The sequence below is a fragment of the Schistocerca americana genome, chromosome 5 (assembly GCF_021461395.2).
Source record: "Schistocerca americana isolate TAMUIC-IGC-003095 chromosome 5, iqSchAmer2.1, whole genome shotgun sequence".
In the NCBI taxonomy this organism is placed as follows: domain Eukaryota; kingdom Metazoa; phylum Arthropoda; class Insecta; order Orthoptera; family Acrididae; genus Schistocerca; species Schistocerca americana.
In genome coordinates, this window is record NC_060123.1 from 308,415,642 (window position 1) to 308,429,955 (window position 14,314).

General features: G+C 42.7%; 1 protein-coding gene and 1 pseudogene across 1 annotated transcript in view; one reads left to right on the forward strand and one right to left on the reverse strand.

Moving 5' to 3' along the window:
• Nucleotides 1–307: 307 nt before the first annotated feature.
• LOC124617329 lies at nucleotides 308–425 on the reverse strand (annotated as a pseudogene).
• Nucleotides 426–2,896: 2,471 nt separating this feature from the next.
• The window catches only part of LOC124616334 (C-Maf-inducing protein-like), a 949,846-nt gene continuing 938,428 nt past the window's right edge, over nucleotides 2,897–14,314 (forward strand). Inside the window, exon 1 of the mRNA XM_047144641.1 lies at nucleotides 2,897–3,544. Within this exon, the coding sequence (XP_047000597.1) occupies nucleotides 2,897–3,544 (648 nt within the window). The remainder of the gene's footprint in view (nucleotides 3,545–14,314) is intronic.

Sequence of the window (14,314 nt, forward strand, 5' to 3'; positions counted from 1 at the left end):
ACTCAACTCTGTTGCGGTAGATGGAACTGCCGTCCATTATACTGAACATTCTGCAATGTCTCTCTCTCTCTCTCTCTCTCTCTCTCTCTCTCTCTCTCTCTCCTCCCGAACAGGCCATGAAGGCCCAACGGTACCTACCGGTCGCCGTGTCATCCTCAGCCCACAGGTGTCACTGGATGCGGATATGGAGGGGCATGTGGTCAGCACACCGCTCTCTCGGCCGTATGTCAGTTTCCGAGACCGGAGCCGCTATTTCTCAGTCAAGTAGCTCCTCAGTTTGCTTCACAAGGGCTGAGTGCACCCCGCTTGCCAACAGGACTCGGCAGACCGGATGGTCACCCATCCAAGTGCTAGCCCAGCCCGACAGCGCTTAACATCGGTGATCTGACGGGAACCGGTGTTACCACTGCGGCGAGGCCATTGGCCATTCTGCAATGTGGAAACGTAAAAATTTGTGTACATCTACGAGAAGAATAGGACAAGTGCCATAACCCAATACCCTGAAAAATCGCTCAGTGGAAGGGGACTCAAAATAAACGAAAACGTGTCCTGACTTATCCGTAGATACAGGACCGATTTAAGACGTACCAACACAAGCCACCGCCCGGGGAACCAAGCTGAGGGGCAGCAGGGGCGTCCAAGTGAAAGATTGATTTACAGTGCGTATCACAATTAGCAGCAAAAAGTGACACGGATGAAAGTGTACGGGGGAAAATGGGATGGGTGGGGGCACCCAAAGATAAGTCGCTTGTGTGGAAAAATTTTCTCGAAACGGACCTACGTAGATATTCGATTGTTTCCGAGAAAAGGACGCTCAGAATTTTCGGGGTACTTTATATGCCCTTTATCAAGTAAATCATGCACCCGAAGCGGTGGCACAGTGGTAAGAATTGCGGCTTCACACTATTTTTGTTTTTCATTTATCTACGCATGCCTGTAGAAGATTACTGCACGAACGTTTATATATATACATATACTGAAGTAACGTTGTCGTTATTCTTCTACTAATTGTACAAGGTGTTTATAAATGAATATCTGGATTTCCACGCTTTATAACATTTATTATATTAAACTTACAGTTATAAATGATATGTAAAAATGAAAGAGCAACTCAAACAGTTTTACCAAGAACCTTATAAATGTTCAATGTGGGCACCATTTGCCACACGGCATACATCAAATCAATAGCCGAGTTCTTTCCAAACGTTTTGTGTGTCTTCAATGATTGTAGCAACAGCTGCTTCAATCCGGTTTCTTAATTCAGGGAGGTCTGTTGGTAGTGGAGGAACGTACACACGATCCTTGATGAAACCTCAAAGGAAAAAATCGCATGGCGCTAGGTCGGGAGAACGTGGTGGCAAATCTGTGCTTGTGTGTTCGGAATTTCTAATTTTCGAACGTTTCTACGATCGATACCATCCAAAGAAATGCACCAAATCTTCCTGAACGATGGATATTCGAACAAAATATAAGAATTGAGACTTGACGTAAGAATCAAATATAAGAATATGAGGATCTAAAAAGATTGTAACCCCTTGAAAACAACGTACACACGTCTATCATAATTTTACAATTAACGTATGCCCCTGTATCCCGTAAACTAGGTAAGAAACACTCATGTAGAAACGTTCTATGGAGGTGGTAGATGAATGGAAAAATAAAATAAAACAAAAACATTTATCAGGTTTCCAACACGGGACGCAAAAGTGAAAGGCACCAGTTGGATTGAGCTTGTCGTCCGCTGAAAGACATTTTAATTACATTGAGATCTTTGACAGTCGTTACCTGAGAAACGGTCGAGTTTTTACGGATAAGCCGGGGCACATGTTCTCCTATTTTGGCTTCTCTTCCACTGAGTTTCTCGGTAATCAGGTTATGGCACGTGCCTTGTTCTCCTTGTTAGAGATCTGAATACAATTTTCCGGGCCGGAACCATTATATGAACCGAAACTATGTTCAGCAACAGCTTTTCTTCAGGTGCGTTGATCGGTTGATAAGAATCGGCAGTAAAACATGTTCCGACAGCTCGATTTTGCTGAGCTGCTCTGCAGTGACTTTGAGAGGTACCTGAGAGAAAAATGAGAGCCGTCCCTGTAGCGTTTCCGCCGTTCTCTGTGAGGGATTGTACTTAAGCTGCTAGCTGAAATGCTCAGTCGAATGACAGTGTCGGAAATGCGAAGTCCTTCCAGTTCTGCCGCAACTGCAATGCTACTGCCAGTGCGCGCCGCTCGGCACGGCTGTTCCAACAAGAAGTGCGCCCGGCCACCGCTAGATGTCCGCGCTGTCACAGGCGCCGAGCGTATAACAATCGAAAGGCGCAGTACGAAGAGAGCATGCGCGCCGCTGAGCCCGGCTGTGTTTGTTGTCAGAAGTCGGCGCCAAGCCGAGCAGTGCGGTCGGCGGTGGTACCGCGCGCGATAGACGCACCCCGACTCGCGAGCGTGCGATGTCGAGTGTGGTGGCCACGCGCGCTGCGTACTAGCCGGCTGGCGTTCTCCCCGCGCGGTTTTCGTTGGTAATGTGCTACGCGGGAATGTGTGCTGCGGCAGGATACGAGGACCGATTGGCGTGACAGTCGTTTTGTAAACAGTGGGTTCAACGGTCGTCGATCATTGGACTTGTGGTGTTACCGGCGTAGTGACTGTGTTCTTGACACCTTGTACGAAGAGGACTTTACGCAATTTGACGCCGATTTAGACGGTGACTTTTGGCAGGGGAAAGGTGTTGCGTCGTGTTGGGAGGGTTGACAGTAACGGGCAGAACGGCGCTATCGCGTAGCAGCAAGGAGGCGGAGCGGCGCTGGTGGATCCTGAGGAAGGGCGGCGGGCACTGCTCGTGCCGGCAGCCATGCGTCGAGCCTAACGCAAACGGCGAGCGCACGCAGCGTCGCGTTTGCATGTGCGCCAAGTCGGCGCAGCCGGTCGCCTCGGCGGGCCCCCGATCCGTGCTGGGCAGGGTGTCGCGCTGCGTCGTCGCGCTCATGTTCTGCTTCTCCAACACGTTCCGCCGCGGCGCCGCCGCCGGCGGGCTGGACGGGGGCGGCGACCGGCGCGGGGGCGGCAGCCAGCGCGAGTCGCAGGCGGCGCTGACGGAGGCGGAGGAGCGGCCCCCCAGCTGCGGGGGTGGCGACTCCCCGCGCAGCGACGCCAGCGGCCGCAGCGCCCCCCCGTCGACGCCGCCCCCGCGGGCGTCGTCCTCGGCTTGCGGCGGCGACGACGACGACGACGAAGGCGACGACGCCGGGGCGTCCCCGTCGTGCTCGTCGTCCGAATCCCGGTCTCCGTCGCCGCCGCTGTCTCCGGTCGCGCAGACGACGCTGCCGCCGCCCCTTATGAAGGTGGCGTCGAGTCCCGCGCTAGCCGGAGCCGCGCCGAGCGCAGCGGCCGCCGGTCCGCGGTTCAAGTTGGTGCGCGAGGGCGACCTGCAGGTGTGCTACCTCAACCACACGCGCACCGTCATCAGCAAGATCCTCAGCTCCAAGTTCCTGCGTCGCTGGGAGACGCACCACCTGTACCTCAACGACTCGTGCATCACTTCCAAAACGGTAAGTGCATCTTTCTACATCTACAGCCATATTACGCAAGCCACCTGACGGTGTGTGGCGGAGGGTACCTTGAGTACCTCTATCGGTTCTCCCTTCTATTCTAATCTCGTATTGTTCGTGAAAAGAAGGATTGTCGGTATGCTTATGTGTGGGCTCTAATCTCTCTGATTTTATCCTCATAGTCTCTTCTTTGCTAACACATTCTCTGAAGGTATTTCAAAACTTCACAGTTCATCGTCAAGAGCATAAAAAAGCTTCCTCATTACAATCGGTTTGTCTTCAACCGTTATCCGGTATCTTAAGATATTTAAAACGGCATAAATGGCGACATAAAAACAGTCAACGTGGGTTTAGAAAACATCCTTCCTGTGAAACACAACTAGCTCTCTATTCACATGAAGTGCTCAGTGCTATTTTTCGCTGGCTCTCTGCTTTGTTTTATTATTGCTCGCGTAGCAACTAATATATAGGATAAAATATTTTGCTACGAAAAGAGCCCTGAAATACTTTTTAGGGATGCTGTGCTGTGACTTTCTTTCGATCATCAAATTTTAACAAAACAAATTATATTATGTTCTTATTATTCTGGATCTGGCTTTCTATTAAAGGAACATTTTTTCGTTGCTGTAACTCGCCATAAAGTTCAACATATCTTCCTTACTTTACAGTTACTCAAAATTATTTCGTTATCAATACTGATGTTACAGTACGCAATATTTGTTCACATCAAAATTTTGCAGTGGATTTTTGTTAACAGTAAAACACCAATAAATACCACGACTAACACGAGAACATGAGACTATTATCAGAGAAAAAGATGTTTTTACTATAATGTTTGCCAGACCAGACCTACACACAGCAAGATTTCATTTATGTTTCTGCACTGTTAGTAATATATCATCCGCAGCCCACGTCCACCTGTAAAACACATAATAAAATCTGCTGCTGCCCTGCAGTTCCGAAGATGAAAGAAATAATTTTAGTTCACTATTACCTGCCCGCTTCTTTGCGGTTTGAATGCGCCGCGGCAGCGGCTCGTTCGTTCGTAGAGCGAATAATATTTAAATAGCTGAAAATGTCTTAAAAGGATGGGATAAAATACCAGGCAAGCTTATTACAAATCATAATGCAAGTTTTCACTAAGTAACTCTATTCAAAACATCTAAACACATTAAATTATTACACACCTTTACAAATCAGTACCTAATGGCGCACGTCTCTCAATCTTGACAAAAGAATGCTACACAAGCGTACAATATAACGTCACAGGCTCTTCCTACTCACGCAACTTCAAGAAGACGACACAGAAATTTATCTTCGGTCACTACTATTTACACTCGTTGTGACTTATTCTCATCTTTGCTTGATATTTAATAATCATCGTCTGTGGCGGTTTCAGTACTCGCCGACGCAGACATTATTTTTTTTTAAAAAAAAGGTACATAATTCTATACAAGTATAAAATATGACACATAATGGTTTCTCTTTATTACATGAAGTTCACACAATCATTGTCCACGCAATTACAATCATCCAGTTCAATTATTCTTTTCTCCTTTTTTTTACCACATATAATGTGTGTTTTGCCAGGAGACGTTACATATTGACGAGGGATTTCAGATCGATTCCGTATTTCTGGATCTCCAGAAGGCTTTTGACACTGTATCACACAAGCGGCTCGTAGTGAAATTGCGTGCTTATGGAATGTCGTCTCAGTTATGTGACTGGATCTGTGATTTCCTGTCAAAGAGGTCACAGTTCGCAGTAATTGACGGAATGTCATCGAGTAAAACAGAAGTGATTTCTGGCGTTCCCCAAGGTAGTGTTATAGGCCCTTTGCTGTTCCTTATCTATACAAACGATTTCGGAGACAATCTGAGCAGCCGTCTTCGGTTGTTTGCAGTGGACGCTATCGTTTATCGACTAATAAAGTCATCAGAAGATCAAAACAGACTGAAAAACGATTTAGAAGAAATATCGGAATGGTGCGAAAAGTGGCAGTTGACCTTAAATAATGAAAAGTGTGAGGTCATCCATATGACTGCTAAAAGGAACTCGTTAAACTTCGGTTACACGATAAATCAGTCTAATCTAAAAGTCGTAAACTCAACTAAATACCTAGGTATTACAATTACGAACAATTTAGATTGGAAGGAACACACAATGTTGTGGGGAAGGCTAACCCAAGACTGCGTTTTATTGGCAGGACACTTAGAAAATGTAGCAGACCAACTAAGGAGACTGCCTACACTACGCTTGTCCGTCCACTTTAGAATACTGTTGCCCGGTCTGAGATCCTTACCAGGTAGGACTGACTGAGTACATCGAAAAAGTTCAAAGAAAGGCAGCACGTTTTGTACTATCGCGAAATATGGGAGAGAGTGTCACAGAAATGATACAAGATTTGGGATGGACATCATAAAAAGAAAGGCGTTTTTCGTTGCGACGGAATCTTCTCATGAAAAAGGTGTTCATTCTTCCTGCGCGCTATACGAGATTGGAATAGCAGAGAATTGTGATGGTGGTTCGATGAAGCCTCTGCCAGGCACTTAAATGTGATTTGCAGAGTATCCATGTAGATGTAGAATATCAAATGAAGAATGGAAATGAAAAAAAATCTAACAAGGTAACATTCCCGAGTGTCAATAAACCATATTCGTGAAACTTGGTCGGTGTGTAGAGAGTGAAAGATAGTGCAGGACCTATTTTTCTGTTTGTGTCCAATTTTACTTTTAAGAGATAAAGAACACGCCGAAAGGTAAACTGACTTTTCGGCTTTAGTGGGAATATCTTAGAAACGATGACGCACTAAAAACAGTTAATATGCAGTCAACGTACTTGAAAAGCGTGTGATCAACTTTTGAAATAATTAGAAATTTTGCAAACTACACAGCCACCATTAATTTATGTCGTAACAAAAGTTTTCATTTTTCAAAATTAATTATGGTGATGGGGCATTTTGCAGAATTTCAAATTATTACAAAAGTTGATTATAGTTTTCAAGAACATTGATTACGTATCAACTTCTATGTGCAAAATGTTTTTTACATATCGTTAAGAAGAAATTCCCCCTAAACCTAAAATGCCAAATTACATTTCGAGGTCTGTTTCAGCCCTTAAAAGTGGAGTCAAACAAAAAGGAACGTGTTGCACTGTTTTTCCCCCTCTACACATCGGTAAAGTTGCATTAATATAGTCTGTTGCATTCTCGGCTCTCTGTTGCGTATTGCTAGACTTGATCCAGGTGTCATAACATGGATACAGTCTTTCAAACAACAGACGGGGAATGTTCTTTGTGCCAAGCTGTGCTTCCCTCTGGAGTTCCAAAATTTAAAAGATGTGGGAAGAGGTTCTAGTAGTTAATAATTAAATGCTGTGTCTACTTGTATTATCACAAATACAACGTACTGCCTCAGTAGCAGTGACACTTGCAACGAAAACTTTCTTCTTCCTATTTTATCGAGAACTGACATTTCTGAGATCGTGACTGAATACAGAATACAAAATGATTCTTGCAAAGAAGAAAAAAGCAACCAGCCACTGTTAATAGCGCTATTTATTAACACAAATAGCACCGTTACCGGTTTCGAACCGACTGGACAATCAATCTTCAGCGGACGGACGTTTATTTATTTATGTAGTTGTTTCCATTAGGTGTTGCAGAAAAACGGCCTACAATTAACGTAAACAACAACAACAAATGAAATATAAACCTTAACAGCCGTCTGAAGATGAGCCTTTCGGTTCGAAACCGGCAACGGCGATATTTGTGTAAATAACTAGTTCTGTTAAGTGGTTGGTTGCTGTTTTCTTCTTTGCAAGAATCAGCTTGTAAAACTTTCTTAGTGACACTTAGAGCCAGTGAGTTCCTTGGTATGGCACTTAATACGTTACTGAGAAAGTATTTTTCTTCCAATGTGTCTGATTGTTTTGCAGTGATTCGGTGAACAGCATAATTCTTTGGTATCAGAGCACCTTCTCAATTTTTCGGTTGCAAATCAGTTACTTGTAAACAGATACATTGGTTTTTCATTCTCCTAACAAATTCAGTTTGGCACTCAGAACATTTTCCATTGCCACTCTCCAAATGGTATAAAATCCATCGTACGTCACTGTTGTCGTGTAGTGTATATAAAAATATTTTGCTGCATCGCAATAGTGACTTACGAGAGCACAGGTTTTATATCGCTGTGTAAACTGTTTTAAATGTTTTACGAAATCTGATGATGGCATGAAGACTGAAGCTGGCTGTAATAAGGAAATATTTTTAGGAGTTTTGAAATATGTTATGGACATGTGAATCAAGGTTAAACCTCGGTTAATTGAAGCTCAAGAGGCTTAAAAAAATTTGAATAACTGAGCGTTCGATTTAATACTTGTTAGTGTGATCAAGATGCAATCTGGAAAAAGTCGAAATAAGAATACAAGTACAATAGTACCGTAATATCAATAACATGCGTTTGTCCTCAAATAGGTGAGCAGAAGGTAACAACTAGAACACGAACTAAAAATGCTTTTGCTCGCTTTATTATTTTTAAATTTGTTTTAACATTTCAACCAGAGGGCACACAAATATTCACGAAAATACACGAAAAGCTTCGATTTCATTCATTTTTCCGTACTTAAAACTGTGTCATCGGCATATTTTCTTCATAAACCTTCTTAAAAAACGAAAGTTTTTTTATTTTTAAATTAATGAGCCTCTTCTCACTTGTGGCTTTTCCTTAAATGTCCAGACTAACAGGGAATTACTTAAGCTTTTTTCCTTACCTATAACCTCTGACAGGTATGTTTAGCACAATGAGTAAGCCATTTCAAAAAGCGTTCTTTAATAAGAGAGAACTCACCTTGACGGTCCCGCTTCCTCCTTCCTTACCATATTTTTCCAGAAGCGAGAATTTTTTCGTTACAACTTTCTGTTTCACTCCACATTCCACGGGCCCAGTAATATGCTTCTTCTCCACGAAAGTCGAACATCCGTTCTTCTTCGAAGTAATTTTTACAACTGATTTATATATTGTGGTTAGTTATGCATTGTTGAGAAAACGAAGTAGTGTGGCGAAGAGAAGAATGACCAAACGATTATCTGAACAAACGACGAAACAACTCTGACTAACGAGGTTAGTTAGCCACCGACTTTTGATTAATGGAGTGCTTGTGGTGCGATTTGTCATCACAATAGCTTGGATTTATCGAGTCTACCAAAACACAAAAGGATTCTTAGATTCATAGAAGTTTCCGTAGGCAATATGGCAACAAGTTATATTTATCGAGAAATTCGTTTTATCGGCCCTCCAGTCTGCAGAAGTCGATTGTAGTATTCGTTCCACAGATCTACCAGAAAGAAAATGCGCGAAGAAAGGCGAATATGTCCTGGGCGGAGTTAGGGATTAAAGAAGGGAACTAACCTTGCGACTTATCTGGCAGCTTCAAACATTGACACATGCCACCATGTCATCCAACATGGCATTTGCTATGTCGTGCAATATGACACAATGTGTCATCAAAGTATAGGATGCACCCATTCTGGGATACTTTCTATCGTAAATGCACCCCCATTCTCAGATACTTCCTACTGTAGACGCATCCCACTCTCCAGAAGCGCACAAATTTGTCTCTGTCTGTTCTTACATCCCTCACCATACATGTAACAGGGGGTCGCTTTGAAAGAAAATCAATCCCCCCCCCCTCCATCCAGAAACTAAAAAAAAATGTTTTAGAGCCCCCACACCTTCAGAAATTTTATCCCCCCTCCCCTCCCCCTCCCCCCCCCCCCCCCAAAAAAAAACTTTTTTAGCTATTATACGTATGCTCTTCAGCCATATTATACTGTTTGCTAAGGCTGGCGAATCTACCGGATTTTGAGCACAGAATTGAGGACTTTACTTTTCCTTTTACTTTTTGTTTTATAGTCACATTTTATTAATATACGTTTGAGACTGTAATACATTGCATTAAAAATAGCAAACATAAATACGGTACCGAGCGAAATATTAAATACTGTGCGAAGTTTATGATAACAATGTATGCAAATACGTAGATAAATTTACTCAATAGCTTATTTCGCAAGCGAACGATTTGCGCAACAAATTATAAACTAGTGAAAAGTGTATATCTTTCTATTATTTCTTACCTTAAAATTCTTGTCATTGTTTATTGAAAGTATACAATAATAAATACTGAAAATTAAGAAATCGCCGTTAGAAATGAAATGAGCCGGAGGCCCCATTCGGGGAAGATCGGCCGCCAAGTACAAGTCTTATTTCAGTCGACGCCACATTGGGCGACTTGCGTGCCGGTGATGAGGCTGAAATTACGACGAAGACAAAACAACACCCAGTCCACGAGCGGAGAAAATCACCAACCCGGCTGGGAATCGAACCCGGGTCCGCTGCATGGGAGGCAAGCACGTAACCACTCCTTTTCTTTTATTTCTGATCTCATTTAGTTCGTTATTGTTCATTGCATTTGTTCGGGGCGGACGTCCCATGACGCCAGTTAAACTTCACCGTCGATCTGTACACTCAGTTTTTTATTAGAGGGCAGCCAACCCTCTGACCGAAGGCGCTGAGCTAATGTGCCGGTACCACTCGGCTAAGCAGGTGAACGCCGCTAGAAAAACTCACGAGAATAAATTTGGTACGAAATGTTGCAACAGCCAATCCGAATTAAGTATGAGTATGATTGGCTGAAATAAGCAGGACAATTGCGAAACGATGCACGCGCGACAAAATACTATCAGCTTTTCAACCCTATACGAAAACCGACAAACTTAAGCTTGTTTTGACCGAAAATAAATTGTCCACAAGATACCAGAATAGTGTCTCAGGAAAACGCAGTAAAACATTTTCTATCGGTTAGAAATAAGTGACCTTTTTTGGCAATTATTTTTATAGCAATTTTCGAGTTAAATTGTTTGCGTGGTCATCGATAAAGCTTTAAAGAGCCGGTCAGACAGGAAGTGGGCGTAAGTCAGATTTGGTACATACATTGTTTTTCACGTTCAAAGATTTTTTGATGATTTTTAAGCCACTGGTGAATAAAATCTTTAACGTATAAACAAAGAGATGATAATCAACTGTAATAACCCTTTCTTTTTAAATTATATCCAAATGCAGCGCTTAAAATGCAACGTATTTCTACGAACCACAGTTTCACGTGCTAATGTGTGATTTTTCACGTGTAAGACCCGAACGACGAAAGATTTTTGCAAACGCTTTTTATAATTACATGAATAAATTTTTTTACTATTGTCTGCATCATTCTCAAAAGTCTCAGCACGTGCGATTCGCTCAATACCGGATTTTAAGTGCATTTTATGTGCAACTTTAGACCACTGTATCGTGGCAATCGATAAAGCTTTCACAAAACAACAGGACGACCGTGGATTACATGTAATTGTCTACCTTCTTACAAAATTTGAACCGATTCGGCCGAGTCTGAAACACAGAATCAGCGCGCGTAAGAAAACCTCACTAAACTTTTTCTTTTTTCTTTTTGTACGTAAAATCCGAATGAAGGTAAATTTTTGAAAGCGAGTTTTAGATTTCATCGTAAAAATGCATTTTCATTTATTTGATTCTCTCTAATCCGTTTTCGTGCGTTCAGCTCAAGATAAAGATTACTGGATAAAAAGTTTTATTTTGAGTATATTATATACATTTAGCTGCCTTCGTGCAAAGTTTGAGACATAGAAGTGGCTAGCTTCGAAAAGTTCCCAGCCTTTTTTTTTACACTTAAAATCCAAACGGAGCAAGGTTTTTTTAAAACGGTTAAATCTTGTCTTACACCAACGTCCTATACACCGGTGGACCAAATCTGAACCACCAGTCTCGCTCCAGTCCGGATTTATTTAAGGATGACTGTTTATGCACGTAAAATCCCTACAAGGGTGATTGTGTTTGAACGCAAAATAGGAATGGTGCATATGCAAATGGTACCATTAGCTGATCGTTAATTTCAGCCCAATTAAAATCTTTTGCAAAAGGGACTAATAGATGCGCACAAATTGCCTGGACGCCAGCTCCTGTTCGTCGTTCAAATCTTGCTTAATATACTGTAACGCAGCTACAAAAGACAGATGTTCTAAAGGCTATACAAACGGCCGCTGGGCTCTGCTACAACAAGAACTTGTTATCCTATGTTCCTGGCTCAAACAGGAACCAAGCACCATGACCCCCTACCCAGACGGCGATTCGGCTCGCGGTCTTTTCGTAAATATTTGTTGCAGCAGTATAAGAGATACGCTAATGTTAATTCCACATACCTAAGCAAATGGTTCAAATGGCTCTAAGCCCTATGGGACTTAACATCTGAGGTCATCAGTCCCCTAGACTTAGAACTACTTAAACCTAACTAACCTAAGGACATCACACACATCCATGCCCGAGGCAGGATTCGAACCTGCGACCGTAGCAGCAGCGCGGCTCCGGACTGAAGCACCTAGAACCGCTCGGCCACCGCGGCTGGCCATACCTAAGCGAAACGCTCCTCGTGTAAGTGGAGTAAGTCGACAAAAGGTAGGTATGTTACCCTTCCAAAGGTGATAATAAACTTGTGACAAAACATATAAACATGCAGTACACTGAGATGCTTATGATAAATTCTAGGCTGCTGTAACCACAGATCATCAAACAGAAAATCGGTTTAGAGCACTTGATGCACATTACTGCAGTGAAGATTTGCAGAAGATAGATTTCATGTAACAGTTGACGCAATGTGATATTACTAATAATATGCAGGCTGAAACATTTAAAACTTACACCCCTACGAACGGTTCGAGGTATGACAACAAGGTTTTCTGCAAATTACAGTAAGCAGAGGGGCACATAATTTACTTGTTTGCTTAATCCCAACTCTCATATCAAACTAAATATCGAAGCAAATGTGTGTTATTTGGATGGAACGGTGCACTGTTTTTTAGCAGCGTTCGAAAGCTCTTGTAACCACGAGAGGAATGACACAACGCTTGATACTGCTGGAGTTGAAATTTTTCACGAATATGTACGAGAAATGTGCTAAAACTGAAAGACAGAACATCTGGAATCTGATGTTGTGGTGTCATAAACTCTAAGTGGTCGCTCGTGGCAAAATCCGCCGTTATAGCCTACGAAGCTTTTCGACTGTTTACTTGTTTCCACAAAAGCTGTTTACTTAAACACGAATACACCGTCGCTGTGAGGGTTATTTGTTCCCCAGTTCTTAGATGATACCTTTCTCGAGAGATGGATCGGTAGAGACGGTCCAACATCATGGACATCACGTTCATTCGGCATAACCCCCTCTAACCGTTTCTGTAGATTTACGTTAACGGTAAAGAGTTCAGTTGATCAGTTCGCTATTTGAAAACTCTTACGGGACGAATTGAAGATGCTGTAAAGGTGGTGACGGAAGAAACGTTGGCAAAGACTAGGAGAGAAATTGAGTGTAGCAAAGACGTTCTACGGGCAACGAACAGGGGATATGCAGAAGTGTCCATAAAAACTTTGTGAGTTACACTCCCTTTTTAAACAAAATGCATAACTGTATCTAGCATAGTTCCTTAGAAAAAATTCTTGTAATCGGGGGAAGACTTGATGAGCAGCCTGTACCTTTATCTTAGTAGCCAAGGTATGTCTTCTTCTCCTCATGTAACACCGGAGCGTGGCACGGGAGGACCACTTGGTGATGTTTACGCTCCAATTCGGCCGCTTTCGGACTCGAACAATTTTAGTTTCTCTGAACACGGTTTTTTTAGCATTCAAAAAATGGTTCAAATGGCTCTGAGCACTATGGGACTTAACATCTCAGGTCATCAGTCCCCTAGAACTTAGAACTAATTAAACCTAACTAACCTAAGGACATCACACACTTCCATGCCCGAGGCAGGATTCGAACCTGCGACCGTAGCGGTCACGCGGTTCCAGACGGAAGCGCCTAGAACCGCACGGCCACACCGGCCGGCTTAGCATTCAAGAATACGATAAAACGCGCCAGTTTTGGCCAGTATGGCGAGTGCCACGTTGTACAATCTCGCGTATTTTAATTATCGAAGTACCGGGACCCCGCGGGAGAGTGGGCGTTTGGACGCCATTGTAACATATTAAAAGCTTGTAAACATGAAGACCACATTAGGTAGATAGCGATTTTCATCGGGGACGTAAATATAACTACGATAAGCGTAATATATATTTTTATGATACGGTCGGTGGCTTATCCAACGCGCAAACTGTCACGCTCCAGTATAAGCTAGACTTCCATCTACAATAAAGATCACTCTGTAACCGAAATACCGGTAGAAGGAGCGCCGCTGACGCTGTCCCTGGTTAAAGCAAAAACGTCAGTCACCAGTAATTTTGATGAACATAAAAATTCTTACCCTCCAATTTTCGAGTTCAAAAGTCGAGAGATATATTTTACACGATATTTCGAAAATTTCATTAGCTATTGAAGCATCGTATAAAAGTGTTATCTTAACTTGTCAGTATACTAAAAAATCTGCACATTATCACTTTCGCTGAAAAGCATGGACATCCGAATCTCGCTTTTTAACCTGCGTTTGAAAAGTAAATTTGGGTTTTACGTCTATTTGATCAAGACACAAAATATTTTTTCCGCATACATGCTTTTGTACCGATATACAAGGGCACCCATAAGGTAGTTTTTTTGGGGGGAGGGACGTGGGGGCTACAACTCGGTGTATGGAATATTTTTAATATGTTGGAAGACGAATGGTGACTCGTAAGTGGCCATAAAGAATTCCACTTCCGATCGCGTTAAAAACCTGCGCAA